Source organism: Pinus tabuliformis, chromosome J (genome assembly GCF_031772625.1).
Source record: "Pinus tabuliformis cultivar Carrire ecotype Pingquan chromosome J, CPIR1, whole genome shotgun sequence".
In the NCBI taxonomy this organism is placed as follows: domain Eukaryota; kingdom Viridiplantae; phylum Streptophyta; class Pinopsida; order Pinales; family Pinaceae; genus Pinus; species Pinus tabuliformis.
The window spans coordinates 274,220,201-274,247,476 of NC_142295.1; the positions used below are offsets into that span (position 1 = coordinate 274,220,201).

Here is a 27,276-nt window from a genome sequence, read left to right on the forward strand (position 1 = left end):
TCTATAATTTGCAGTGGAATAATTTTCAGAAGATAAACAAGAAATTTATATCCAAAAAAAAAGGAAACAAGGGTACAACTGAGTTAAGGTCATCTTCCAGATTGAATTCCGTCGGCCAGTGCAGTGTGGACACCGAGGAATGATGTTCTATTAGGATGGGTTCACTTGGGTAAAGAACTGTAAGACATATGCCGAGCAGAATCATAAGATAATTAAAGGAAAACATATTCATTGCTTTCTAACAAATGTAATAAAGGATAGAGGTATTATATCATTACATACATTAACAATCACGAAATAAATAAATTGTCAATACAACTGTGAGGATGTGAAAACCCTCGAATAATTGAACTGTCCTTAAATGATAATGAAGCGAGTGCCCTTATGAGACCTGAACATAATACAATAAAGTGTTGGTAACTCGGACTTGAATCTAAAAGGAAACCCTCATGCACATAGCTCAAAAGCTTAAATGCAAAATAGACCAAGACAACCAACCATAAGGAAGGTGATCATACCCGTTCAAAAACACTGTAGAGAGGTGTGGACCCTTTGGTAGCCGATGCTTGGAGCCTAGTCACTTGCACCCAAATGCTTGTCGGCAGATGCTACCCTACATCAAAGTGCCAAAGTGGTTAAACAACATAGTAGAACAGGTAAATTGTTAACATCTGAAGGGAAAACAAATGCATTTAAACACCTTACCATCTAGTAGGCTGGGAGAATTTTTGTCCTTGGCATTATAGGTATTGGAGGTGGCTGTAGCCACGGTGCCTGTAGAACAAGGTACCCCTTTTAGTTAATTTACATAGTAAAGAAAACAAAACAAAAAACAAACAACAATAAGACTAGATGTCTCGAGAAGAAACGACTAAATCCTCTGAGACCTAGTCTCACCAGTATGGCATAGACAATTATGAAGCAACAGTGTAAATCTCATGGACAAAATGACTAGAAACATTGAAATTCCGAGCGAGTCCTCCAGAATGCAAGGGTTGCCTGAGGGAGAATAACACTGACGAAACCAAGGTTTCACAGAGCTAACCCTCCAGAACTAGACCAAGCCAAATGATCAAAGAGTGGGGACAACATACCGGTTTCTTTATCATAACACCCGAGATTCTGGTGGACCGTCAAATCCAGCTCTTCAATCGGATGGTGCTGTACACCATAGATGGTATCTGGAGGAAGAGGAGCCTGGTAGCTGGTGGCCATCCAACCATAGTCCTACCGGGAAAGTTTTAAAAGAATTAATCTGAGCATTGTGCATACCATAGGACTTCATTCCAAGAATTAATAAACATGTACATGTATGTCAGCCCTTAAATATATATATGTGTGTGTGATAGGAAAGAGGTTGGTACGATGTAAACCATGGATTTAATATAATGATATGTATGCAATGAAACCATTCACCATTATGTCGATTTTTAATATGTGTGTAATTATTAGAATCTCCAAATTACAGGAATGATAACTTTATCATCGGTCATGGTAAATTGATTTTTTTTCTATGCATATGGTTAATGAGTAGGTGTTACAGTTGGTATCAGAGCCCTCTGGGTACTAAACTGATGCCTAGGTAAATAAGCGTAGAAATAACAAAATAGTTATGATGTGTAGAGGAGCAGCAAACACAACAGGAGACGAGGAGTAGGATCCACCCCCTCCGGTGGAACTGCAGGACGTAACCTAGAAGTATGGGTACAGCTCGGAGAAGAAAATCCAAGTACCAATGATCCTTTGTTAGAAACAATCTAGCAGATTATGAGCAAAGATGTAGAATCTACAAGCTGATAACAAAAGATTACGTTTGGAGCATGAAAATATTAAGAAAATTCTGTCAAACAGGAAGAATCAGATGAATCCATCCCCCAGTCAAGGAGAAGAGAGAAGGACTGAATCACATAGACAGCAAAAGGAACGTCAGAAGTCTTAAGTGGGAGAAATCGGTATTGAAGAAGAATTTGATTACGTCTTAGTTAAAAATGGATTAAAAAGGAGAAGGATGCAACTCCAAGGGGAGTTTAGAAGGATAAAACCACCGATATACAATGGTGAGGCCGAAGAAGCAGTGGAGGCCTACTTAATTAATATGAATAAATATTTTCAAATATATGAATATGATGACAATTTAGCTGCAATGTTAGCAATTTATCAGTTGCAAGGCAAGGCCACCCTCTAGTGGGAAGAAATCAAAATAGTCAAAGAAATCAATGAGCACGAAGTCACCTGGGAACAATTTCATAAGCATTTCAAGTATAGATATTTCACTAAGAGGTTTTATGATGATAAAGCAAAGGAGTTTCATGACTTGAAACTAGGACAATAGCCTATGGATGAATTTAAAGCCAAGTTCACCTCACTATTAAGATATGTTCCCTACATCCATGAGGAAAAGGTGGAATTCTAGCGCTTTACCAGCAACTTACTTGCCTTCATGAAGGAGAAATTGGAGTTTGATAATACGCAAATGATAGATGAATCAGTCAGAAAGGCTCGATCTGTTACCATCCAATGAAGCAGAATGTCGAGGTTAATAAAAATTGGCTAAGTAAGAAATGGAATTTTTTTTTTACAAATAATATGAACATGAAGATTACAGGTACCAGATATCTCGGACGAAGAGAACCAAATGGATCTACTAACAGAAATCAACAAAGGTACAAACCTCAGAATGAAATAAAACAAAATGAAACATCAAGTAAGCTAGAAACTAGTCAAATTCCTAAACCTCCCTTGCAGTGTTGGGGATGTGGGGAACACCATTACTACAAGAATTTCCCTCATAGGGGGAGATCATAACCTGTTGCAAATGTTCAAGAACCTTATCCTGTCGGTGATTTGGTGCAGAACATAACCCATATTAAAGCATCATTTGAAGATCACCAAGCAGATTATCAACCCTCGATCATGGAACTTGAAGGTAAAATATCCAATCACCTTGTTTCCATTTTAATAGATTTCGGTGTAAGCTTGAGCTATGTGAGTCCCAGAATTTTTTATTTATGTCATCTAAAAGGTTTAAAATTTAAGAACCCTTGGTTGGTTCAACTTGCCACAGGTGCTAGAAGAAGAGTTAGAGCAAAAATAGAGCACTGCGAAATAAAACTAGCAAGACAACAGATCAGTAATTAAATATACTACCATTAGGTTCCTCTGATGTCATAATAGCCATGGACCAGTTGGAATGACAATGGACCTTAGTAAACTCTAAGGATAAGACCATTGATCTTTTGTCAAATGATGGTACCAGAATAGAAATTCAGGGTGTTAAAAGAGAAGTGAAATTATTACCTGTTATAGCCCACCGGTTAGTAAGATGCATGGATAAAGGCTATCAAATCTATGCGATTTATGTAGGGTAAGAAAAATCCAAAGATAAATTCTCATTCTTGGAGAAAATATTGGTGGTCCAAGAGTTTAAAGATGTGTTTCCAAAAGATATTCATGGAGTACCACCCAAGAGGAAACTTGACTTTACCATAGAATTGGTTCCTAGAGTTTCCCTGGTCTCCAAATCCACCTACATAATTAGTATTCCTGAGTTAACCAAGCTAAAAGTACAACTCTAGGTGCTGTTAGATAAATGTTATATTCGACCCAACGCACCCGCTTGGGGAGCCCCAATTTTGTTCGTAAGGAAGAAGGATGGTACTTTGAATTTATACATAGATTTCGGACAACTGAATAAGTTAACCATCATGAATAAGTATACCTTACCTTGAATTGATGACCTCTTTGATAAAGTTAATGGAGCGGTGGTATTTTCAAAAATTTATTTAAGATTAGGATATCATTAGATTCAAATTAAAGATGAATACATATACAAGCCTGCATTTAGAACATCCTATGGCCATTATGAGTTTGTGGTCCTACCATTCGGACTCAGTAATGCTCCAGCAGCATTCATGAGGATGATGAATGGAATTTTCCATCCTTACCTCTATAAATTAGTTCTTATATTTATTGATGACATTTTGGTGTACTCTAGAATTATTGAGGAACATAAAGAACACCTTCGGATAGTGTTACAAACTTTAAGAGAAAACCAACTCTTCGCCAAATTCAGCAAGTGTGATTTCTTTAAAGATCTTATTTAGTATCTACGACATGCCATATCCTCTGGTGGTATAGATTTTGATCTAGAGAAAACTAAGACCATCATGAACTAGCCTGTCCAAACCAATGTGGCAGACATACGCTTATATATGGGTCTTGCTGGTTATTATAGGAGATTTATAAGGGGGTTTTCTAAAGTCGCTTATCCAATCACCTCCTTGCAGCAAAAGGAAACATGTTTCAAATGGTCCAAACACTGTCAAGAATGTTTGAAAAAGTTAAAGCATTTACTCACCACAACATCAGTATTAAAGATTGGAAATCCTGAAGAAGATTTTATAGTCTGCAGAGATGTGTGAAAAGAAGTTGTAGGTGGAATTTTAATACAGAATGTTATGGTAATTGATTATGAATCATGTGAGTTAAAAGAGCATGAACATAAATATTCTACTTCCGATTTAGCTCTAACTATTATAGTTTATGCTTTAAAGGTATGGAGACACTACCTGCTTGGGAAAAGATGTTTTCTCAAGACAGACCATAGAAGATTAAGTAGTTTCTTTAACGAACCCACCTTGAATGTGTGCCAAGCTTGGTGGACTGCATTCTTAAGTGAATTTGGTTTTGAAATGAAACATTTAAAGGGGAAAGAAAATAGAGTGGCAAATGCATTAAGTAGGAAACTACACCATATCTACGAGATTTCATTTAGTCAAGTTGAATTCAACTTTACTGATCAATTAAAGGAAGCAGCGCAGAAGGACCCTGAATACGACTATCTCTGGAAACAAGTAAAATTTGCACAAAATTCGATAGAGCAAAGGGAGTATAGTATTAACTCTGTGAGTTTATTGATGTTTAGAAATTGAATTTATGTTCCTAATCGATTGTCATTAAAGTAAATCATGCTAGATAAATTTCATAGAAGTCCTTATGCTGCTCACCCAGGCTATCAAAATCTTTTCTCTGCTATCAAGAAAAACTACTATTGGCCTGGTATGAGAAAGGACATTGCTAATATTTAGCCAAATGCCTGGAATGTCAGCAAGTCAAAGTTGAGCATCAACATCCTGCTGGGTTACTGCATCCTTTACCCATCCCTGAATGGAAATGGGATATAATAACTTTGGATTTTATAACTAGATTACCTCGATCTAAAAGACAAAATGACTCAGTTATGGTTGTGGTAGACAAACTGAGAAAGACTTCTCATTTTATATCTATCAAGTCCACATACCAAACAACCCAAATAGCAGATATATTTATGAAGGAGATTTTCCAGCTCCATGGCATGCCTCGAGTCATAATATCTAATTGGGATGTTAAGTTTACCTATGCTTTTTGGAAAGCATTGTTCACTGGGCTAGGTACACAAATTCACTTCAGCACGCTTATCACCCCCAGACCGATGGACAAACTAAAAGAGTGAATCAAGTGGTAGAGGACATGTTGCGCATGTATGTGATTCAGCAACCCGAAAAATGGGAAGAGTATCTACATTTGGTAGAATTTTCTTACAACAATGGTTATCGTGAATCGCTTAAAATGAGTCCTTTTGAAGTACTCTATGGAAGGAAATGTACCATCCCTGCAAATTGGAACAATCCTAAGAACAAAATGATATTAGGACCAGATATGCTAGAGGGAATGGAAAGAACCATGAAAAATGTTCAGCAAAATTTGAAGGTTGCTCAAGATAGGCAGAAATTGTACCCTAATAAGAATAGAATCTATCGGGAGTTCCAGGTAGGAGTTCATGTGTATGTACAAATTAAACCTAAGAGAAGCACATTGAGATGGGGAAAGTGTGCCAAATTGGCCCTCCGGTTCTATGACCATTTCCAGATTCTAGATAGAATGGGACCAGTGCCCTATCAATTAGCGCTACACAGCCACATTCAGGTTCATAATGTATTCCATGTTTCCCTTTTAAAGATGTGTATGACCCCAGACACATCATGAATTGAAAAGAGCTTCAGCTAAAAGAGAATTATGTATATAACTGAGGAAAATCTATTTGTTATATGTATATACTGCTTATATGTGTATCAGTTATATAACAATTGTGCTTGTCGCAGGTCGAATCGGAAGGAGAATTCCTAGTCGAGCCCATGCGCATACTCGATCAAGAGAAGTAATGTTTCAGAGGTAAGCTATCATTCAGGTTAAAGTGCAATGGAACCAGTTCAGCCTAAAAGGAGCCACTTGGGAGGATAAAGACTTTATGTAGGAGGCTTATCTTGAATTATTTTAGGAACAGATGGAAGAATGAATACCGGGGACGGTGTTTCGCTAAGGGTGGAAGATGTGACATCCCCAAACCTTTTAGTTATTTTTGGACATTTCTTTTTTTACTATTACGGTTGAGTAAAACTAATAAACAATATGGTTATTGTGGTGTTATTAATTATGAATAATAATTAGGTTAAGTTATAGAAATATTACCAATGTCTCTAAGAAACATCTAAGGTATTTTCAATCCCACTTCTTCAGCCCTGTGAGTATCACCCGATGCAATGAGTGCTAAGCGGACTATTCAACAATCATGCAAAATTAGTTAGTTATGACTACCTCTCACGGAAATGGTCATAGATGAATGACTTACTTAATGTAGTTGAATCCAAAGAAAATTATATTTAATATAATGCACTGCGAAAACCACCAATACTTAAATATAAGGTATTACTAATGAACCTCAATAACTCTCCTTTCACCAGACAATTATTAGTTAGGAGCAAGTATCCCTTACCTACCTTCCTATTACAAGAGGGAAGGGGGAAGGAGAGGAAGGGGTTGGGAAAAAATGAAAGAAAAGAAAGATTCCTTGAGCTGAGCAAGGCTTCAGTGAGAAAACCCTTAAGAGTGACCTCCCTGGAGGATGAAACATTTTTGCAGGCTAGACTTGGGGTCTTAAGGCAAAAGCAATAGAACTATTGCCTTGAAAACTAATCTTAGGGAAAAAGAGGAGCTCAGGGGGATATTATAGGATGTAGTTTCAAAGATTCTCATTAGAAGAGTGGAGAGGTTCATCTAATAGTAAAGTATTCTTTCGATGGAAGATAAGTGTCATATACGTATCTATGATTATTATCTGTTAACTGTAGGAATTTAAACAGTTAATTAGGAAACACAAACTTGCTAATATTGTCTGGTAGAAGTATTAAATTGATTGACAATTATTAATGCATACTTTTATATTATTCGCCTATAGTAGGAATTGAATGGATTGAGAAAATTAACATTTAAATTGAAAACTGTTATTTTGGTGCAATTACCCAATTATAGCTAACGTGGGTAACTAGTCTCAACTCATGACTGCAATGTTATTATAGTCCAACAGAGATTTTCGAAGCTTGTAGGATGAAACAACATATGTTGTCTGCACAGGGTAACTATGCTTATATAACTAAGAATTATGTACTTTTTAAAAACTATATGACCAAATGAAATACGAAGTAACTCCTGTTGTAGAAAAACATGAAAATTTATATAAGTAAAGATGTATATGAGACAGTTTGGATGCGCGGCCATTCCTAGCAAGGAATGTAAAAATAGGCATACCTACAGGTGGATGTAAGTGTAATCTAATTCTGTGTAGTCAATCAAAACCCTCACATCAAGATTACTCTACTTGAAAGCAATATGTCGAATCACATTTTTGTGAAAACCAGGACTCAAATCATATATGCTGAGAAAACAAGCGTTGTCGTGAATAAGAGACCATTAGTAGCTATGCATGCATAAAATAATTTTCAAGAAGTGGCATATACAAATGTAGATAACCACGGAGGTTTCCATCAATAGACAAAGTAATTAAAAAAGGAATGTCAGATAATAATGTTTTGAGACCATCGAAATAGAAGCCAAGTTTGTAATTTGCAGAGGAATAATTTGCAGAAGATAAACAAGAAATTTATATCCAAGAAAAAAGGACACAAGGGTTCAACCAAGTTCACGTCATCTTCCAGATTGAATTCGTTAGCCAGTCTAGGGTGGACACTGAGGAATGATGTTCTGGTATGATGGGTTAACCTGGGTAAACAACTGTAAATAATTGAAAACGTATTCCAAGTAGAATCATAAGCTAACTAAAGGAAAACAGATTCATTGTTTGCTAACAAATGTAATAAAATACAAAGGTATTATACATGGAAAATTTTAGGGGCTAATGTTCGCCCAGTGGGCTAATTTTCCATGATTTTTCCACAAAAAAGATTCGCCAATTTCCAATTTTATAAAAGACGATTCGCCCAAATTTTAGAAAATAAAATTATTTTACCTTAAAAATCGCCAACATTATATAGAGACTATATATAAAATAATTATAAATTTGATTAATTTTACAAATATATCAATAAACATTTATAATTTGCATATTAGGGATTAGTGAGATTCGCCAATGTTTTAAACTTTAAGAAAATTTTCCATCCTTAAAAGTTTCCTTGGTATTATATCACTTCATACATTAATAGTCATAAAATAAATAAATTTTCAATACGACCATGAGGATGTGCAAATCCTCGAACAGTAGAACCATCCTTAAATGATAATGATGTCTGTTTCCTTACGAGACCTCCACATAATACAAGCAGTGGTTTGTAACCCAGAATTGAATCTAAAAGGAATCCCTCATGCACATAGTTGAAAATATTAAATGCAAAACATACCATGACAACTAAACTCAAGGAAGGAACTCATGCCCATTCAAAAACACTGTAGAGAAGTGTGGACCCTTTCGTAACCAATGCTCGGAGCTTGGGCACTTGCACCTAGCTCCTTGTCGGTAGAAGCTACCCTGCATCGAAGTGCCTAAGTGGTTAAGCAATGTGGTAGAAAAGGTAAATTGTCAACATCTGAAGCGAAAAAAAATGCATTTAAACACCTTACCATCTTGTAGGATGGGAGCATTTTTGTCCTTGACATCATAGGGATCGGAGGTGGTTGTCGCTGTGGTGCTTGAAGAACAAGCTACCCGTTTTAGTTAAGTTACATAGTAAAAAAAGAAAAAGAAAAAAAAAACAATAAGACTAGAAATTTGGAGTGAAAACGACTAAATCCTCTAAGCGCTAGTCTCACCTATATGGCATAGAAAACCATGAAATAGCAGGGTAAATCTCAGGGCCAAAATGACTGGAAATGTTGAAATTCTTGGTGAATCCTCCATGACATATAGCTAGGAATGCAAGGGCTACTTGAGGGAGAATAACACTGATGAAGCCAGGGTTTCATAGAGCAAACCTTCATGAACCGGACCAAGCCAAGTGACCGAAGAGCAGGGAAAGGATACTAGTTCGTTAGCATAGCACCCCAGATTTTGATTTTCCATCGGATCGAACTCTTTGATCGGATGACGTTGCACGCCATAGATGGCATTCGGAGGAAGAGGAGCCTGGTAGCTAATGACCATCCAACCGCAGGCCAATCGGGCAAGTTTTAAAAGAATTAATGTGAGCATTGTGCGTATCGTAGGACATGATTCCAAGAATTAAGAAACATGTACATATATGTCAGCCCTTAAATATAGATTTGTGTGTGTGATAGGAACGAGGTCTATATGATGTAAACTATGAATTTAATATAACGATATGTATGCAATGAAATCATTCACCATTATGTTGATTTTTAATATATGTGTAATTATCAGAATCTCCAAATTACGAGAATGATAACTTTATCATCTGTCATGGTAAATTAAATTTTATTTTTCTATGCCTACGGTAAATTAATAAATTTGATTCAATTTAATTTGTTATATTGTAAATTTATTTTTTATTAATAAAAATTATAAATATTGTATTAAATTATTTTCCTAATACATATATACTTTAAAAATATAATAATTAATTATGATTAACATTCATAACTATAATATTTTAAAACTTTATATTTAAATTGAATCAATAGACATAATTAGAAATAAAAATATTCCTAGAAGTGAAATATTTATAAAATATAAATAATATTTATAAATCAAGATTCATTCTATAAGTAATTGTGATTAACATTTATAGCCATAAATTTTTAAAAGTTTATCTTTAAATTCAGTTAATAAATAGAGACATATATATATATATATATATATATATATATATATATAATATATATAGATAGATATATATATATATATCACAATAAAAAAATATAAAATATATGAAAGAAAAATGTGAAGTTTATGTGTATGTAATTATATGTGTTATTATTATTTTAGAATAACTAACGTATACTAATCTCAATTCTAAATCTACCAAATACAAATTGGTTTTTGAGTGCAAAATGTTATTATGATTTTAATAAATGTAGCCCATATGCATCTTAATTCTAAATCTTCCAAATGAAAATTGATTTTGCATGTAAAGTTTTATTATGATTTTAATGTCACATACCCCTTGACCCAATATCTACAACCACCTACTATGCCCCCACTCACTAAATTTAACTTCGAATAAATTTATATTCAGTAGTTGTCACATGGATAAGTATCCATCATCTTAAAAATAATGATAGCACATGCAATTATACCCATAAGTTAAAGATGCGAAAACAATAAAGAGTAAGGAGTCACATATATAACATCCCATGCAATTGAATCAAATCAAATTAGCTGCAAAGATTATAACTTGGAAAATCGAGCACCCCCACCCAACATAGGACTGACTTCCTCTAGTTTACACCCGAGCTGAGAGTTCTTGCCATAGATCAACTACCTCCTATTGATCTCAAAATGGGTATTTATTACCCTCTTTCATGATATGGTTTCCTTTAGCGACGTCCCATGTTTGGCTGGATATTTTTTTCGAATTGCCTAGGCTTTCCCAATAAAAACTCAGCTTTCTCTCTCACGAGAATTTTCCCATAAAAGCTTTCCTTTGTCTCTTGCAAGGGTTTTATGTTTATCTTTCTCGCCTTTCTCTCCCATGAGGCTTTTCCTATAAGAACTTGTCTTTCTCTCCTGCAAGTCTTTTATGTTAATCTTAACATATTTCTCTAGCTAAGAAACTTAATGGATATTTATCTCCCATTCGATTAATCTTGTCTACAATTTGATCTAGAAGTCTAATCATGAAAGAATTATCATTCCCATTCACCAATGAGATTTTATTTGGCAAGAATCTCATCTCTTGGTGTCTTGTCTTTCCAAGCGATTAATTTATCTTTACTTATTTAATAATAAAGTATTCAATTTCATTGTTAAACCCGAGACCTAGGTTTTCTGCTACAACTCAATCTTAGCTTAGGTCCAATATGATAGAAAAATAGTGTTACATACATCTGAGGGGTGATACATACTCCCCCCCATTATATTTACAATGTCCTCGGTGTATTACTACACCTTACAATTTATTTCCTCATTCACAAGTAGTTGTTTTTGAATTTACAAGTTCCCACGACCTTCCCACCTAAATTAGAGCTTTCGATATATAGGTTACAAAGGAGTTGTACTAGTAAACCTCTTCCATTTCTACATGTCATATTTGTTTCAATCAATTTTGTGAGAGAATTCAGATGCAAAATCTCAATTTTGTTTACCATAGTTAATATCATAACTTGATATAACAGTAGTACTATATGAATAACTATGGATTATGTTTCACTCCATGTAACTATGATTCCTCATTTTCAATTTCATTGTCTTTAAATAATAGGAGGAAATGCATGTTCTTTCAATGAATTTGAGTTCTTTCCGAACACTTTGTTTCTGCAATCTCCCTGCATTAGTCACAACAATTCAAACTAGCACATTTCACCAATCCGCATGTATAAAAATATCACATAAGATTAACTCAAAACATAAACATCATAAATCATTATAAACCTAATCATAGATCACATGTAGTCATCATAGACCAGAATTATAATTCACATGCATACTAAAACTGAAATAAAATATAGATACTTATCCTTTAACCAATCCTTAATTACACCTTTGTCTTACCTCTATACGCACTCTGGATTGGTTTCCACACCAGTAAAGCACACACATAGTGTGCATCTCACACATACAACTTCACATGTAATATAACATCAAGCAATACATGTGCCCATACTAGTACCATATGTACCATTTGTACGCAGTATCACTTGTACAACATGTACACAATACCAAAAATTCCAACCATGCTAGTATTATGCCAAAAATTTCTTCGATTACTCATATTACCTTTAGGCAACTCCAATCACACCATACTCAGTTTGTCGATTGGAGAATAAGGAATTGATGGACATGTTCAACTTATGCAACCAGAACCTAACTGATTTTTTTTTGTCAAGTATTCAAGTGCTTTTATTTAGCTAATCCTTTTCATGTATCTTCTCATTGTAGGAAAATTTCAGCAAATGATAACATAAAGATAACTTTTCATAATACAATTTTACAATTCCAATAACTTTGAGTTTTGGGATTGAATATGTATCTAGACTAGGTCTTAATAACAATAGAATATGACCTTTGCCCAATCATAAAACAATTTTTTGATAGCTAACATAGTATGCCCTTAAGTATTATATTTTAACTTTAATAACAAATTTTAGCCTTGTCTTTAGCTAAGAAAATAATTGTTTGGTACTCAAAAGAGGAAATTATCATATAATTTCCTCTTTGCTCTATTTACACTTCTTCCAACACCTTGTTGGACATGAATAATTCAATGTATGTCCAAAACCAATTGAAGAATCAATATGCAAGTACATACACCTCCCATACATGAGTTATAAATGAAGGTTACAATGTTCTCAATTTCACACCCACTAATATTTTAGGCTCTATGTGTAGCGTGGTGTGAACCTAGGTCAATAGCATGTTGATATCCCACTGTAACACTATATCATGACCTCGTAGAATATAATTCATTAATAGTTAAAATCCTTAAAACAAATTGTTTATGAAATAATTCTTATGTTGTCATATTCAAATCTAGACAACACTATCAATGCAATCTGACAGATAAACTTCTCCCATATCTCTTGATAGGAAATAATGGTACAAAACATGCATTTACGATTTTACAATTGTCAATTTATTTGAATAGATTGCTAGATTTCATTTTATCGAAACCAATTATCTTTGTGCACAACAGTCTGGATTACCATTACCACTTTGCCATCAATATGTTTGAATCATCCTATTGATTTAACAATGAGATGTTGCATGGTTTGTTATCCTCTCTCTTTATCACCTAGAACTAGAACATTTTATATGTCACCTTACTTGATGTATGTACACAAAAATATAGATTACCATTACCACTTTGCCATCAATATGGTTGAAGCATCCTACTGATTTAACAATGAGATGTTGCTTGGTTTGTTATCCTCTATATTTATCACCTAGAACATTTTATATGTCACCTTACTTGATGAATGTATTATTTTATTACTTGCATAATATCCTTAGATCACTATATAATACATTAAAGCGAAACCTTTAGGTTTACAAAATTTTGTTAATTAATTCGGACCAGTCATGCTTTGAATCTAGTGTATACTTCTTGTTAGTCATTAGGTTGCTTTGAATTGCTCTATTTCTACTTCAAGTGCATCCAACACCACCATATCTAATATGTTTTTCATTTCATAAAGCATGTATACTTTGTTTATATATAGTAGAAACACATAGTTCATTTTTATCTTATCACTTCCCACAAGAAGTACATTTGTAAGATCTACAATCATTCTACTGGAAGCATCTTCTTCTTGCTGCAGATTTGAAAGGTTCCTATTTGTGAGATATTAACAGAACCCCATCTTTATCTGGATGGATATGCACATCAAGGTTGTGAAGTTTGAGGTTGCATACTTGAGTTGCAAAAATTTACACATTGAAATTTGAGTGAACTTGGGAATGTGCTCTTGAGATTGTATTTAATATTGTCTTACTTCTATTAATCAAGAACCACTAGGAGCCTCTTTTACATTCCTATTATGTATTTACACCAGATGTACTTTTGGGTGCCAGTCCCATTGACCTACTTATGAAGGTCATAAAATTATTAATGTATAATGTCTTCTTCAACATGTATACAATGAGTTGTATTACATGTGTGCATACACTTCACAACTATGACCCTAGTTCAGTCTAGATGCCTCTTACATATCTTAGTTATAATTATTGAGATATTTCTTTACTCAAAAGAAACCTATAGCTTCCAAACTATGCATGTCCAATTAAATATGCATTCTTCTATTGAATATCTGAATAACCACCTGATAAGGTTTAGTTCCTTTTAGTAGTTTATATTTGAAGCGCCTTCTCCATAAGTGTGAGTTAACGGTTCAACTAGTGGCGAAAAACACATCGAAAATGAAATGCATCATTACATGTAGATGCACCAATTAACACAAAATATTAAATTGAAAGACAATTTAAAAAAATCCATAGTCTCATACCACATACAAGGACTTGTCTTTCATGAGATTAACGATATTTCATGGGATCTTCAGGAATACAGTAAATTAAACAAAACCTTATGAATTTGTTCTAGGATGGAACCTAATTAATTAACCATCAATTTATGCTAATATTGATATAATGTTATGAACTTCTTTCCTAAGATTTATATAGATTCCATCTATATACTTTATTTTTTTATTTTTTTCTCATGTTGGCCATTATCTATGGAAATATCACATGTCATTGTATCTATTTTTGTTTGCGAGTTACCTCTTACAAGTTCAACATTTATTTCCTTCATATTTCATGCTTTCTTAAGATCTCTAGGAGTATAAAATCTATTCCATTAGGTTATATCCTTGACTGGACTATCTTTACAAACATTAGTTTGTATTTTATTAAGCTATGTCCTTTCATAGTAATCATACAACTCATAATTTCATTTTTAATATGTTGGGTTGTTTTATATTCTTTCCTCGACTAGATATGGCCAGACCTACCTATGGTTTTGTGCATGGTTTTTGCACATGGTTTTGGGTGCAACGACTTTCGGTCGATGGTATTGGATGCTTCGGCATGTATATATATGTATTGTGACATTGAAAGGAACATAATGAAAAATCATTTTGGTAGTCCCAGTTTTGGGATCTAGGGGAAAATATCTGTGTATATTGGTTTTACGTGTTATGCTCTTGCTATTGTTTATTTTTTGTGTTTTAGAATTCATATGCAAGTAATTTCTGTATAGGGTTAAAACCTAAATTTGGTATCATAGTTGTTTTGGCATCAAGGGGATGCATTTGTTACTGAGAGGTTTCTCTAGGGTCTGTGGTACACCCTATTCAGTGGGATACCAGTCGGATAGATTTTGGTGGTAAAAGAATATGGCGAGCATTGGAAAGATAGAGATCGAGAAATTTAATGGTCAGAGTTTTGAGCTATGGAAACTCAAGATGCAAGATCTATTGGTAGATAAAGATCAGTGGATTGTGGTAGATTCGAGTACTAAACCAACGAGAGTGTCCGATGAAGAATGGAAGAAGTTGGATCGAAAGACAAAGAGAACAATACGATTGTGTGTCTCAGATTCAGTATTGCTGAATGTGTCAGGGGAAGCTCGAACGAAGGATTTATGGGACAAGTTAGGGACTTTGTACAATTCTAAGTCTCTAGTGAATAAAATGTTCATACGGAAAAAGGTGTATAACCTAAGGGTGAAAGATGGAGACTCAGTGATACAGCATCTGAACGCATTTCATACCATGGTAAGTCCGTTATTATCTGTTGATATTAAAATTTTAGATGAAGATAAGTGCACCCATTTGTTGTGTTCTCTACCATATTCATGGGATAGTCTAGTTATTACAATAGGTAGCAATGCAACTGCCTTGCAGTTTGATTAAATAGTCTCATCCTTATTGACAGAGGAGATGAGACGGAAAAATATGGCGAGCTAGAATGCTGATGTCTTGTACGTACGAGGAAGGTCTCAAAACAGAAACAAAAATAACTCATCAAGTGGGAGATATAATCGAGAGGATGGAAAACTATGGAAAGAGGCCATGGTTGATGAAATAACATCTTTGCATAAAATGAGGCTTGGGATCTGGTGGAGTTGCCAGTTGGAAGGAAACCCATTGGCATGAAATGGGTGTTCAAGAAGAAGACAAACGTAGAAGGAAAGGTAGAGAAATAAAAAGATCGGTTGGTAGCAAAAAGTTATTCCCATGTGTTGGGAATTTATTTTGGTGATACTTTTTCTCCTGTTTCCAAGGTAGCTTCTATTAGATTATTTTTATCTATTGATGTCGCTTTTGATTTTGAGGTAGAATAGATGGATGTGAAGACAACATTTCTTCATGGGGATCTGGAAGAGGAGATCTACATGAAGCAATCTTAAGGTTCTTTGGTGAAGGGTAAGAAAGAACTAGTATGCAAGTTAAAAATGTATGTGTATGGGTCAAAACAGTCACCAAAGATGTGGTATTAGAAAATTGATATATTTATACGGGGACTTGGCTTCACCAAAAGAAAAGAATATCACTGTGTGTATTTAAATTAATTGGTGACCGCATTATTTATCTAGTCTTGTATGTGGATTATATGTTGCTAGTTGGAAATGACAAAGAAATTATCCAGGATTTGAAGACCCAATTGTCCTCCAAATTCGATATGAAAGATCTTGGTGCTGTAAACGATATTTTGCGCATGGAAATTAAAAGACATTGGTAAAGAGGAAGCTTTGGTTAAACCAGAGGAAGTATGTCGAGACAATATTACAGAGGTTTAATATGTAGGATAGTAAACTGGTGAAGGTTTCTATTCGTGTGGCTATGAAGTTATCTACTGAATAGTGTCCCAAGACACAAGAAGAGGAAGAAGACATGTCCAGTGTTCCATATGCAATTGCAGTCAGTAGCCTGATGTATGCGATGGTCTGTACTAGACTAGACATTCCACATGTAGTGGGAGTGTTTAGAAGGTTTATGTCAAAACCATGGAAGGAGCACTAGACAGCAGTGAAGCGGGTTTTCATGTTTTTGCATGGTACCTATGATTATGGTTTGTGCTACAAAGAAAGAGTAGGATTGGATAGAGTGTTGGATATTCATGGCTTTGTTGATGCAGATTGGGCTGGAGCTATGGATTAGAGAAGATCTACAAGTGGGTATGTGTTTAACCTATTTGGAGGTGCAATCAGTTGGATGAGTAAGAAATAATCTGTAGTGGCACTATCAACGACAAAGGTAGAATACATGGCAGCCACTTACGCAAACAAGGAAGTAGTTTCGTTACAGAGATTGTGTTGAAGTATGTGGTTAGTACAGGGAGATATAAGGATAGAATGTGACAGACAAAGTGAAATCTTCTTAGCAAAAAACCCTGCTTATTATTCAAAGACAAAGCACATTGATGTTCAGTATCACTTCATGAGGGATATGATAGAAGACACAAAGGTTTTGCTGGTAAAGGTAGACACTTTGAAGAATGCTGCAGATACATTAACAAAATTTGTGAGTTCTGAGACGTTCTCTTCATGTAGAGAAAAGATGGGCATTGCAAGGCTTGATAAACGACTAAGCTCTCTTGTGGCCCCCTATGGAAAGAAAACAACAAGTGGGAGAATGTTGGGTTGTGTTATATTATTTCCATGACTAGCTTCCCTAGTTAGCAAGAGGGTTAGACAGGGGGCGGAGACCCCTCCTCATTGCGTCGGCTGCACAGCAGGGAGGTCACAGGGGTTGGTTAGCCCCCCTCTATGGGGTCTGGGTCAGTGCCTTGTGGAAATTGTTTTTGGATCCTATATTAGGTGGACGGATGTACCTATGGTTTTGTGCATGTTTTCGCACATGGTTTTGGGAGCGATGGTTTTTGGTCCATGGTATTGGATGCTTTGGCATGTATATATATGTATTGTAACATTGAAAGGAACATAATGAAGAATCAATCTGGTAGTCCCGATTTTGGGATCCAAGGGAAAATCTCTGTGTATATTGGTTTTATGTGTTACTCTCTTGCTATTGTTTATTTTCTGTGTTTTAGAATTCGTATGCAAGTAATTTCTGTACGAGGTTAAAACTTTTGTATTGAGTAAAATAATATGATGACCATATCACCAAAATCCCTCAAAATTTTAATACAATAACAATGTTTTAAAAATCACTTATTCACCACCATTATTTCTTAATAAATTTGATTTCATAATATATCAATTACCCTTCCGAAAGTTGGTTATACGCTTTACTACTCTTATGTCGAGGCATTTAGTATTTGACCCTTTTCAATGATATATATTCTTCTTACATATGTACTACATGTTGAATGTCCCACTTAATTTCATGTAATTCCTAACACTGAATAAGTAGCCCAATAAAACCATAAATTTATGGTTGACCATTTCCACTTATTGAAATAATCAATGTCTTGATTCTTGTTTTTCTTTTCATTACTCACTACAAGGTTCTAGTTTATATAATACATGGAAAAAATATTTGTTCCCATATAATCTTTCACAGTTCTTTTCTCCCCAAAATGCTAGTATAGCTATTCACAATACTTAGACTTGAGAAATTCGATATAAGAGCAAGGATTAAATCAAGCTAGACTATACCTAATGTAAACTATATTAAATCAATTTTTAAATCATGATAATGGGTGAGAATTTTAAGTCATCCATACATGTAATCATAGAAATGCAACTCATTGTAACCACACTACTAAGCCATATATGGGAGCCATGCGTAAGCACATGCATGTAATCACATCATGAGTTTGGGACAATATCCACTCATCGTAGGAAATGAGAAGGTTAAACATATATCCTTCAAAGCATAATATAAATTAGAAACTACCAGGAGAAAGCTTTCATATTATTAAAAAATAGCTCACATGAAATTATACACACTCTTCTGTGTAGATTGTTTATACACAAAGTGCCCACATGTCATTTAATCTTGTTTTTACGTAATCAATGCTTAATGTAATCAGGCAAAATAATCTGGAAACATTATCGTTGCCATGAAGGAAATTGCAAATAAGTATTATAGCAACCCAGGACATATATGTCAACCAGGTTCTACATGTTTTGGCGTGTTTCACACATTAATGTGTACAAAATAAAATATGTGCAGCGCAATCTGCATCAATAAATACAATATCTAAAATTACCAATTGGTATTTTCCATTAATGGTGCCATATATATATAGTTATCACTATTTGACTTGTCCACATAAGAGTATTTATAATAAAAAATGCACTAAATAACCATGAACCTGGTCATGAATAACCTTTGGGAGAGTCTTAGCATTAAAAAAGTACCAAGGATGTCAGAGTTGAACTAATTCACTCTTATGACATTCTAACTTGCTGGCGCAACAACTTACAGTAAAATTGAAATTGGTAATATTCTTACCTTTGCAAACAAAAAAAATTGAAGTTCAACTCTCTCGGCAATAAAAAGTATGTGACACATATCCTAGGAACCCACCAGGTGCAAGCGTTGGGTCCCTTCAGGGAGGAAGGTTTGAAAACGCTGGGATTCAAAATGGCAGGCACATATATAGGTAAGAATTTCCTCCTAACAACTCGATTATAGAGCTCTATTAAAAATAAAAATAAAAATAAATCCAACTATCATTTACGGCCAATTATTACAAAAATATTGTACGTTAAAAGAAAAATGGTGCATAATGACAATCCTTATCTTATAAGGTAATCATGCAATTGGTTGCTTCATTGAACTATAAAATAGATATAAAACATCGTAACAATCTACATTGATTTCTTACTTTTAAATTGGATATTATAAGTATTGTTATTAAATTATAATTAAACGTAAGTTACGTCTCCAACCAACAAAAATTCAATATTTTAAAATTATGTGGTGTTTCAAGTTTTAAGGTCCGCTATTTCGTGTACTGCGCCGTCTATGGCGTTTATGTCACGTGCTTTCCTAATACAACGACACTAATACAATATTTAATTCCTTTCATCTGCGCCCCTACCTCTATTAATACTCTCACCTCCGCTCGTTGTCTTCACCATCTCATCTTTCATTTCTTTGTTTTTCTTCTTTTAATTTTTGTGTTTATTTTGGAGTAGATATCAATGGCTTCTTCGAATCTGGTATTAGTGTTCGACATTTGCATTCTGGCGCTTTTTCTTCTGTCTCTTTTAAGAGGCATAGACATGATCCTGCTTCTGGAAAGCGGCAGGCAATAGAGGATGATCCTGCCTCTCAAAACACGGAGGCAATGGCAACGTCATCACTGGGTAAAATACCACCAAATCATTGGTGGTTTTTCTGTTCTTCTAACCAGTGCAATTTGAAAAAAAAAGAAAAAAAGCGTCCCAACAAAATCCACGTTGTTGCTGATTAATCTAATTGTTTGTTACTAATTGTGATTAAAAAAATATTGTAATAGTTTGTTACAGTTAGTTGTAAAATTGTTTGATGCCTGTCCAGTATTACAATTTGTTATAAAATTGTTTGATGTGTGCCTGTGTTTAGGGTCGGATTATGTGCCACCAGGCTGTGAATGCTGTATCATTTGCGGCCCCGGTTATAAACGATATTGCTGCCATTACTGCTGCTATGACGCCGCCGGGAAAAGGGTGGTGGGGCAACCACTGAATAACTGAAACACTGGACGGTGCTACACCCGCCGGCATCGGATGTTAGGTCGTAGCCGCTAGATGGAATAATAATAATGTTTTGGTGCCTAGGATGCTGCTACATAACAGGGACGACGCTAGTTAAATGTTATTTGTCAGGTTGTAGCCACTAGCAATTGTCCCAAAAGGTACAAAGAGAGGCCGATAGGATTATTAATTTGGAATGGTAAAATTTAGTAGCAAATATTGCAGAGGAAAATCTAATGATATTACAGAATGAAATCCCATCCTATTACAAGTAAAACTGAGAAATTTCATATACCACAATACAAGTAAAACTGAAAGCAATCTTGTAGAGTGAAATCCCATCATATTATAAAATGAAATCTCATTATATAGGATTTATTAGGGTCATTACAGAGAAAATTAGCACAAGTGGAGCGCTGATTCAGAAGGTATGACATGGACTCTGTAGAGTGAATCCCCGAATCTTGTAGAGTGAATCTCATCATATTACAGAATGAAATAGAAGTCTAAAGGATTTATCAGAGACATTACAAAGAACACTATCACAATGGAGAGCTGCTTCACAAGGCAGGACATGGATTCTGCTTATTCACCACAGAAACTCTTGTTGTTGAAGATGAGAAGCAGCACAAAAGTAAGCCATTCCACAACTACTACAAACTTACAACAATATTAACATCCTGCAAATATTCTCATCTATGAGGAGCTTTGGGGGCCTATAGATTACAAGAGAATAGCAGAAATTCTTCACTAAACATGTTAGTAGCATACTGATCATCTTGGCGGTTGGAGACAGAACTGGTGTTGAAGCTCTCTTTCCTCACAAACCCTGCAGGGGCTTTCTTGTCATAATTCTGAGTACGAAATTTGACTGTCATTTTCTGCATATTTCTATTTATATACATTGTTTGAACTCCTGTACAAAATTTCCCACAGAAGAGAAACAAAAGATATTACAATCATATTGTAAGAGAAACAAAAGATATTACAATCATATTGTAAGAGAAATGATATGACTACTAACAAATGAAAACCAACATGAAATGATGATTGAAGCACTACAAAGCTAAATTCTAGTTTTTAAAATACATTCTGTATTAACTGCGTGTGGGCATCATACTGTCCTTGTACAGTGACTTAAGCTATTTGGCTAGCAAGAAATGAAAAGAATTCAAAACAAAGATATTATTACTAATCAAGTTTGACACAAGAATAGATATGCATATTAAGGGACACAACCACCTTTAAAGGAAAAGAAACCAATAATACTAAGATCCCCAGATATATATATATAACAATAGTGTGGAGTTATTTCAACGAGGCTTGTCAAGGTAATCCCAGCTATTGTGTATCATGAGGCATTACTTTAAGAGACAATTACGAGATCAGTTTCAAAGAAGAGGTGTAGGAGATGGATCAAACAACAGAGCAGAACTTTATGCTTTTTGGTAGATTCTGAGAATAGCAATAGAGAAAAGTTTAAATTGTCTACAGGTGATAAGAGATTCCAAACACATTGCAAAGAGGTCAAATGGAAATTTCAATCAGGAAAATTTGCAGCTGGCCTATCATTGGACGGAATCAGAGAAGCAAGGAAAACTTCCATGTCATTATCCTTTCAGCACATCTGCAAGGGATAAATATGAAGGCTGTTATATTGTCCAAGTAAGCACTGAGGATGCAGAACAAATGGATGGAGATGATTGAATACACCATCTGGACCTTCTCATTCAATCTATTTCTAATCAAGCTATTATAGTAATGACCTTTTGGATGGCTGTTTTGGAAGCAGTGTGTTGTAAAATTTCCATGTTTAAGAAACTGATCGTAAGTAGTTTTCTCTGGTGTCTTGAAAAACCTGGAGGATTGCATTAGGTGAAGGCTTTTGAAATTTCTTAAGAGTTCATGTATGGCACAACACACACACATATATATGAGAGCACTAGATTTATCAGAGGGTTGGTGAATGGGAGATTGCTGAAGAAGCTGTGGTCTCTTTCCCAATTTCCCTGTGATCCCAGTTTCTGTGGGAAAACTCTCAACATCCAATAAAGATTGCCAACTACACTCAAGGGAATCAAGTTTTTCCTAAACTCTCAATGAAATTTTGTTTTTTCCTTCTAGCAGAACCCTCTGATTCAGATGTGCTTTTGCATGCTGCAATCTAGAAAAACTTCTTGTCACTTTCATCGTGCCAAAACATGAAGAGTGTAAGTTTCGGACAATAATCATAGAAAATAATATAAAAAGATTTTGCAAACAATTTTTGTCACGTTTATCAAGCCAAAGCATGAAGACTCTAAGCTTCAGAGAAAATTCCATCTTTCAAATTAAACAACATAACATTACAAAACATGCAAGTCCAGAACATAAATTTTTTTAAACTCACAATTTCATTACTAATAATTGGGCAAAAGTTAAAACATTGCTTCCTCGAAGAGGGCACATATAGATATATATTAAAGAAAGGGTTGACACGGAAATAAAATAGAAATCTCTGTTTTTAAAGTAGTCTTAAGCATGGAATACAATTCAGATTATTTTTTCTTGATGACTACCGACCCTAAAGAGAGGGGAATTAGTTTAAAAACGTTTTTCCTGCTGGAAACCACATTGAGCTAGCACTAGATATATGGAAGCTTATGTAACAGAAACTACACATAATGATCTGATCTTAGAGAAAAGCACAACTCAACAAAACATAGTATGTAATTGTACCTCAGCCAAGGAATTGTGCAGATTGAGCTCCTCCTCAGTCGCTTTTTGTAGCTCATTGATTGATGATTTATCATCGTCATCATCTGCGCAATCCTCTGCCATGCTGTACCTATATGCAACCCATGAAAGCGTCCATTTAGACAGACATTTATATTCAATACAAATCTATGGCTTGGTGTATAAAGAAAGAAAAGTCAACAACCAGAGTCGTAGGTTGCAGTAGAGAAACTGAAGGCCTTGTATGGTTGGGCTGATGAGTCCTCCAGAATTTTTCAGGGCACCGGGAGGACCACCATCCAATGTTACTATTATTGATATACGACCACAAGCGGAACATGAGCAAGATTTTAGGATGTTGGTATATGACCATAATCTTGAAGAGTGAAATAAAATTCATCTATTTCCGAAGTGCAAAAAAGAAGAAAGGAAGTCATCTTGAACCTAATTTGAGGAAATCCTCAACGTGCATCTTGTCTTTTTCACTGTGGTTCACAGACACTAAGTGGCCGCTACATCACAATATCCCTGAGCAATAATCCAGGCAGATCCACCTGAAGGGATCTACCCGCTAGCCTAATATGCCAGGGCTAACCCCAAGGACGTCGAGGAGATTTGACTCCACCCTGCCAATTGGCAAGATACTTAGCAACAAAAACTTGACCAACTGAGCTATCCCTTGAAGCTAATATGCATCTTCTCTTAATTGCATTTCAATGCAATTTAATATCCACGTGGATCATTCATTGCTTTGCACTTATCCCGAAACACAGTATATGAAGATACCATTGTTATTTAGGTATAGAAAACAGATCATACTCTTAATCACAGTAAAACAATTAATATATTTCATAATCATCACTCATAAATATCGCAAACATTTTGAAGAATCTGTTAAATCAACGAAAGTTGGGGGCTCAAGTGGGGTGCTCCCTTGGGCACATGAATTCTATGGAAAAAACCTTCATCTACCTATAGCATGGAAATTCCTCCTAATTTCCTTATGCTTTAGTGTATGATGATCCTGTTCAACAAGAGCAAACATCAATTCGTAGGTTGTCGGCAAGGTCATTGGTGTAATAGAACTATCATTACATCTTATGATGAGTTTGGCATCAATCTCCTTAAAAGTCTGAGGACTTTTGACTCCTCTTGTGCACCTTCATCCATAGCCACATAATTCTTGTCCTCGTCATATATATGACACTTTGTCATTATTGTCTTCATTAATCACCAATTCCAGTGGGCCTCATTAAGATACTGGTCATACATACCACCCAAAGAAAACCCATTAATGAAGAAAATAAAATGAATCTAAGGATCTGTCCGCCACACATTACCTTTCTAAAAGCCATACAAGTCAAAAAGAATGCCGGATGAGATATAGTGTACATTTTTAATTTTAATTTGAAAAAATGTATACCTTGCCCCAGTTTTGGCGGAGGGAATCCTGAGCTAACTGTAGATTATAGCTTGGAATTCTTTGAGAAATATGATGGGGAATATGAACATTAATGTCATGGCACAACAATTCAATCCTGTAAAATAAATATATGAGTGATCTGCAAAGGCCTCATTATCCTGACACACACAAAATAATAAGATGAAGAAAAACAAATTGAATGAAAATAGAAAAAGGATGAATTAGTAAAATTGAGCATCACCAATGTGGATAACTGCAATTAATTGTTCCACCTAATTGAGCTTGTGTAGCATTCCAGTGTTTGGGATGTTTGAAAGGTATATGAGGTGCTGTATGATGGACCATAGTAAAAGTACTCATCTGCACAATTTCATGTCAGAAAAAGGCACACAAAGAATGCCACAAGCTTTAACGAATCCTTGTACAATTTCAGAACCAGTAAATTAAATAAACTACATAACCAGTAGAAAATCATAGGACGAACATGCCCATTTGAATAGAGTTGATGACAAATATGAGAGAAGAGAAGTTTACCCAAAAGTGATATCCAAGCCATGGCATGAGCCAAAACTTGAACCAGCCTATAACTCTTGTCTTGTATATTATCAGTGGCCATCCAATAGCCATGAATGCAAAGACCCGAGTCAAACTTATAAGAACTTTCTCTCTTTCATATGCTCTAAATTTGTTCAAATCAAAGTGGCAATTCAACCTGTCATAAAGCAGAAAATGTGTGTGGGTATAATAGAGTATGATACAGACAAAAGCTGTTACGAGATTGGATTCATCGTTTTTCATGCTTCCTAGGTGAAGCTCTCAGCATAACAAAGGAAAAACAAATAGAAAACGTCAACTACATTCATTTAATCTTATTTGTCAAAGATCATCTTGAATTAAATGGTACATCATGCCCTATCGTACTGTAATATGGACATCCGAGACCATTAAGATAGTCCTTTAATATAGATGCATACCAGTGACCAACTGATAACCATGGACGTAATGGACCAAATCCAGCATCAAACAATGGCCTCAAAGACAGCGGTAAACAGTCATAATTTTCCCTTAGCAATGGGTGCCATGCAGTGTCTTCACCTAGCCTAGGCACAAAAGAGTCACAACTTATGTCAAGGTGCAAAGAAATTAGTCACAGATCATATCAATATCCAAATATTAGTAACTGTTCTTGTCAAGGTGCCATTACTGGACTATAAGTGTAAAATTAGTGATCCGCTGTCAAGGAGGAACCTTCACTTCTCATCTTTTTCTAGGTGGATTGCAGGAAATCTCTCTCACACACATATAGAGCCAGCCTCCAGGTCGACATGCATGGAATAATGCACAAACACCAAATATTTATTTTCGTTTGAGTATGCTAGATACATATTTGTCCATAAGTTGAGGCTTGGCAGATATGTTCTTCACTTAGGTTTTTGTTATTTAATAACTGTTTATGCCAAACCATTCTACAGGCTGAACTGGTAGCAACTATTTATCCAATGGCTAATATTGTAGAAAAAATAATAAACTCAAGTAAGAATTCCACTCTCACATAATTGCATCAGGTCCATTTAATCTCAGATGAGTTATCATATAGGCTGTAACTTTTTCTGGAATGTAGGCTAAATACAAACAACTAAAAGGACTCATCATTGTCTAGAAAAATCCAAAGTAGATCCTCTCCAGGCATACTAGCAGATTCGATAATAATTTTCTTCCTTACATGCAAATGAGAAAGAAATGAAACTATTTGCTATGAATTATAGTCAGCATTTTAACCAAATTAAACAAATACCATTTGCTTCACTAATTTCCCTTTGTTCAAACTTCACACATACAGAGAGAGAGAGAACATGTTTGTCTTGGCATGATGTCTGTCATGCTTGATTCGCCATGGTTCATATGGATAGATTAGAGGTAAGAAGGCCAGCGTCCCAACAATATCCTCTATCATCTTGTTTTTTGAAAAGCACTTGTGTGCACAATCATGTCCTATCAAAAAGAACTACAAACAAAAACAATTAGCAGAAGAATACAAACAAAAAAGGCACGATGACAAAATTCCCAAATTGTACAACTCCTCTTTTCAAAAATTAACATGCTCACTGTCATGAAAGCATCGTTTGATATATAAAAATAAACTGACCCCGGTGATTGCAGTTCCAGTCCATGCCCAAGCAAGAGGGAGGAGGTACTAAGGTGCTCTTGATATGATATAAATCCCTAGTGAATAAGCAGTAACTTATGTAACTACAGTTCTCCAAGCCTTAAAATAGTTAATCTCAAATGCCTGTCCAGGTATTACAAAGCAGAATTAGGTGACCTTAAAATACACCACAACTTGCACGTCTAGAGGATTTGTAATTACATGTCAAAACAACTGAGACAACGAGATACCTCCTGAGGTAGTGTATCAATGACATGCTTCAATGTCACATTATCAGGAACAGGCTCCCCAATTTGGGTAAATCCATAATCTTCAGCAAGGTGCATTCTTTCCTCTTTGTCATTAACTGGAGGTGGAGGAATAGGAACAACCACAGCTGA

At 35.1% G+C, this 27,276-nt stretch overlaps 1 protein-coding gene across 1 annotated transcript; it reads right to left on the reverse strand.

The window, feature by feature from the left end:
- Window positions 1-24,131: 24,131 nt before the first annotated feature.
- On the reverse strand, window positions 24,132-26,725 carry LOC149226844 (omega-6 fatty acid desaturase, chloroplastic-like). The gene is made up of 6 exons (XM_089377618.1): window positions 26,568-26,725; window positions 25,704-25,829; window positions 25,264-25,441; window positions 24,971-25,089; window positions 24,730-24,844; window positions 24,132-24,566 (listed from the first exon to the last, which is right to left on the reverse strand). The coding sequence occupies exons 1-6, from the start codon at window positions 26,681-26,683 to the stop codon at window positions 24,537-24,539; spliced, it is 684 nt and encodes a 227-aa protein (XP_089233744.1). The 5' UTR covers window positions 26,684-26,725; the 3' UTR covers window positions 24,132-24,536.
- Between the last annotated feature and the right edge of the window lie 551 nt (window positions 26,726-27,276).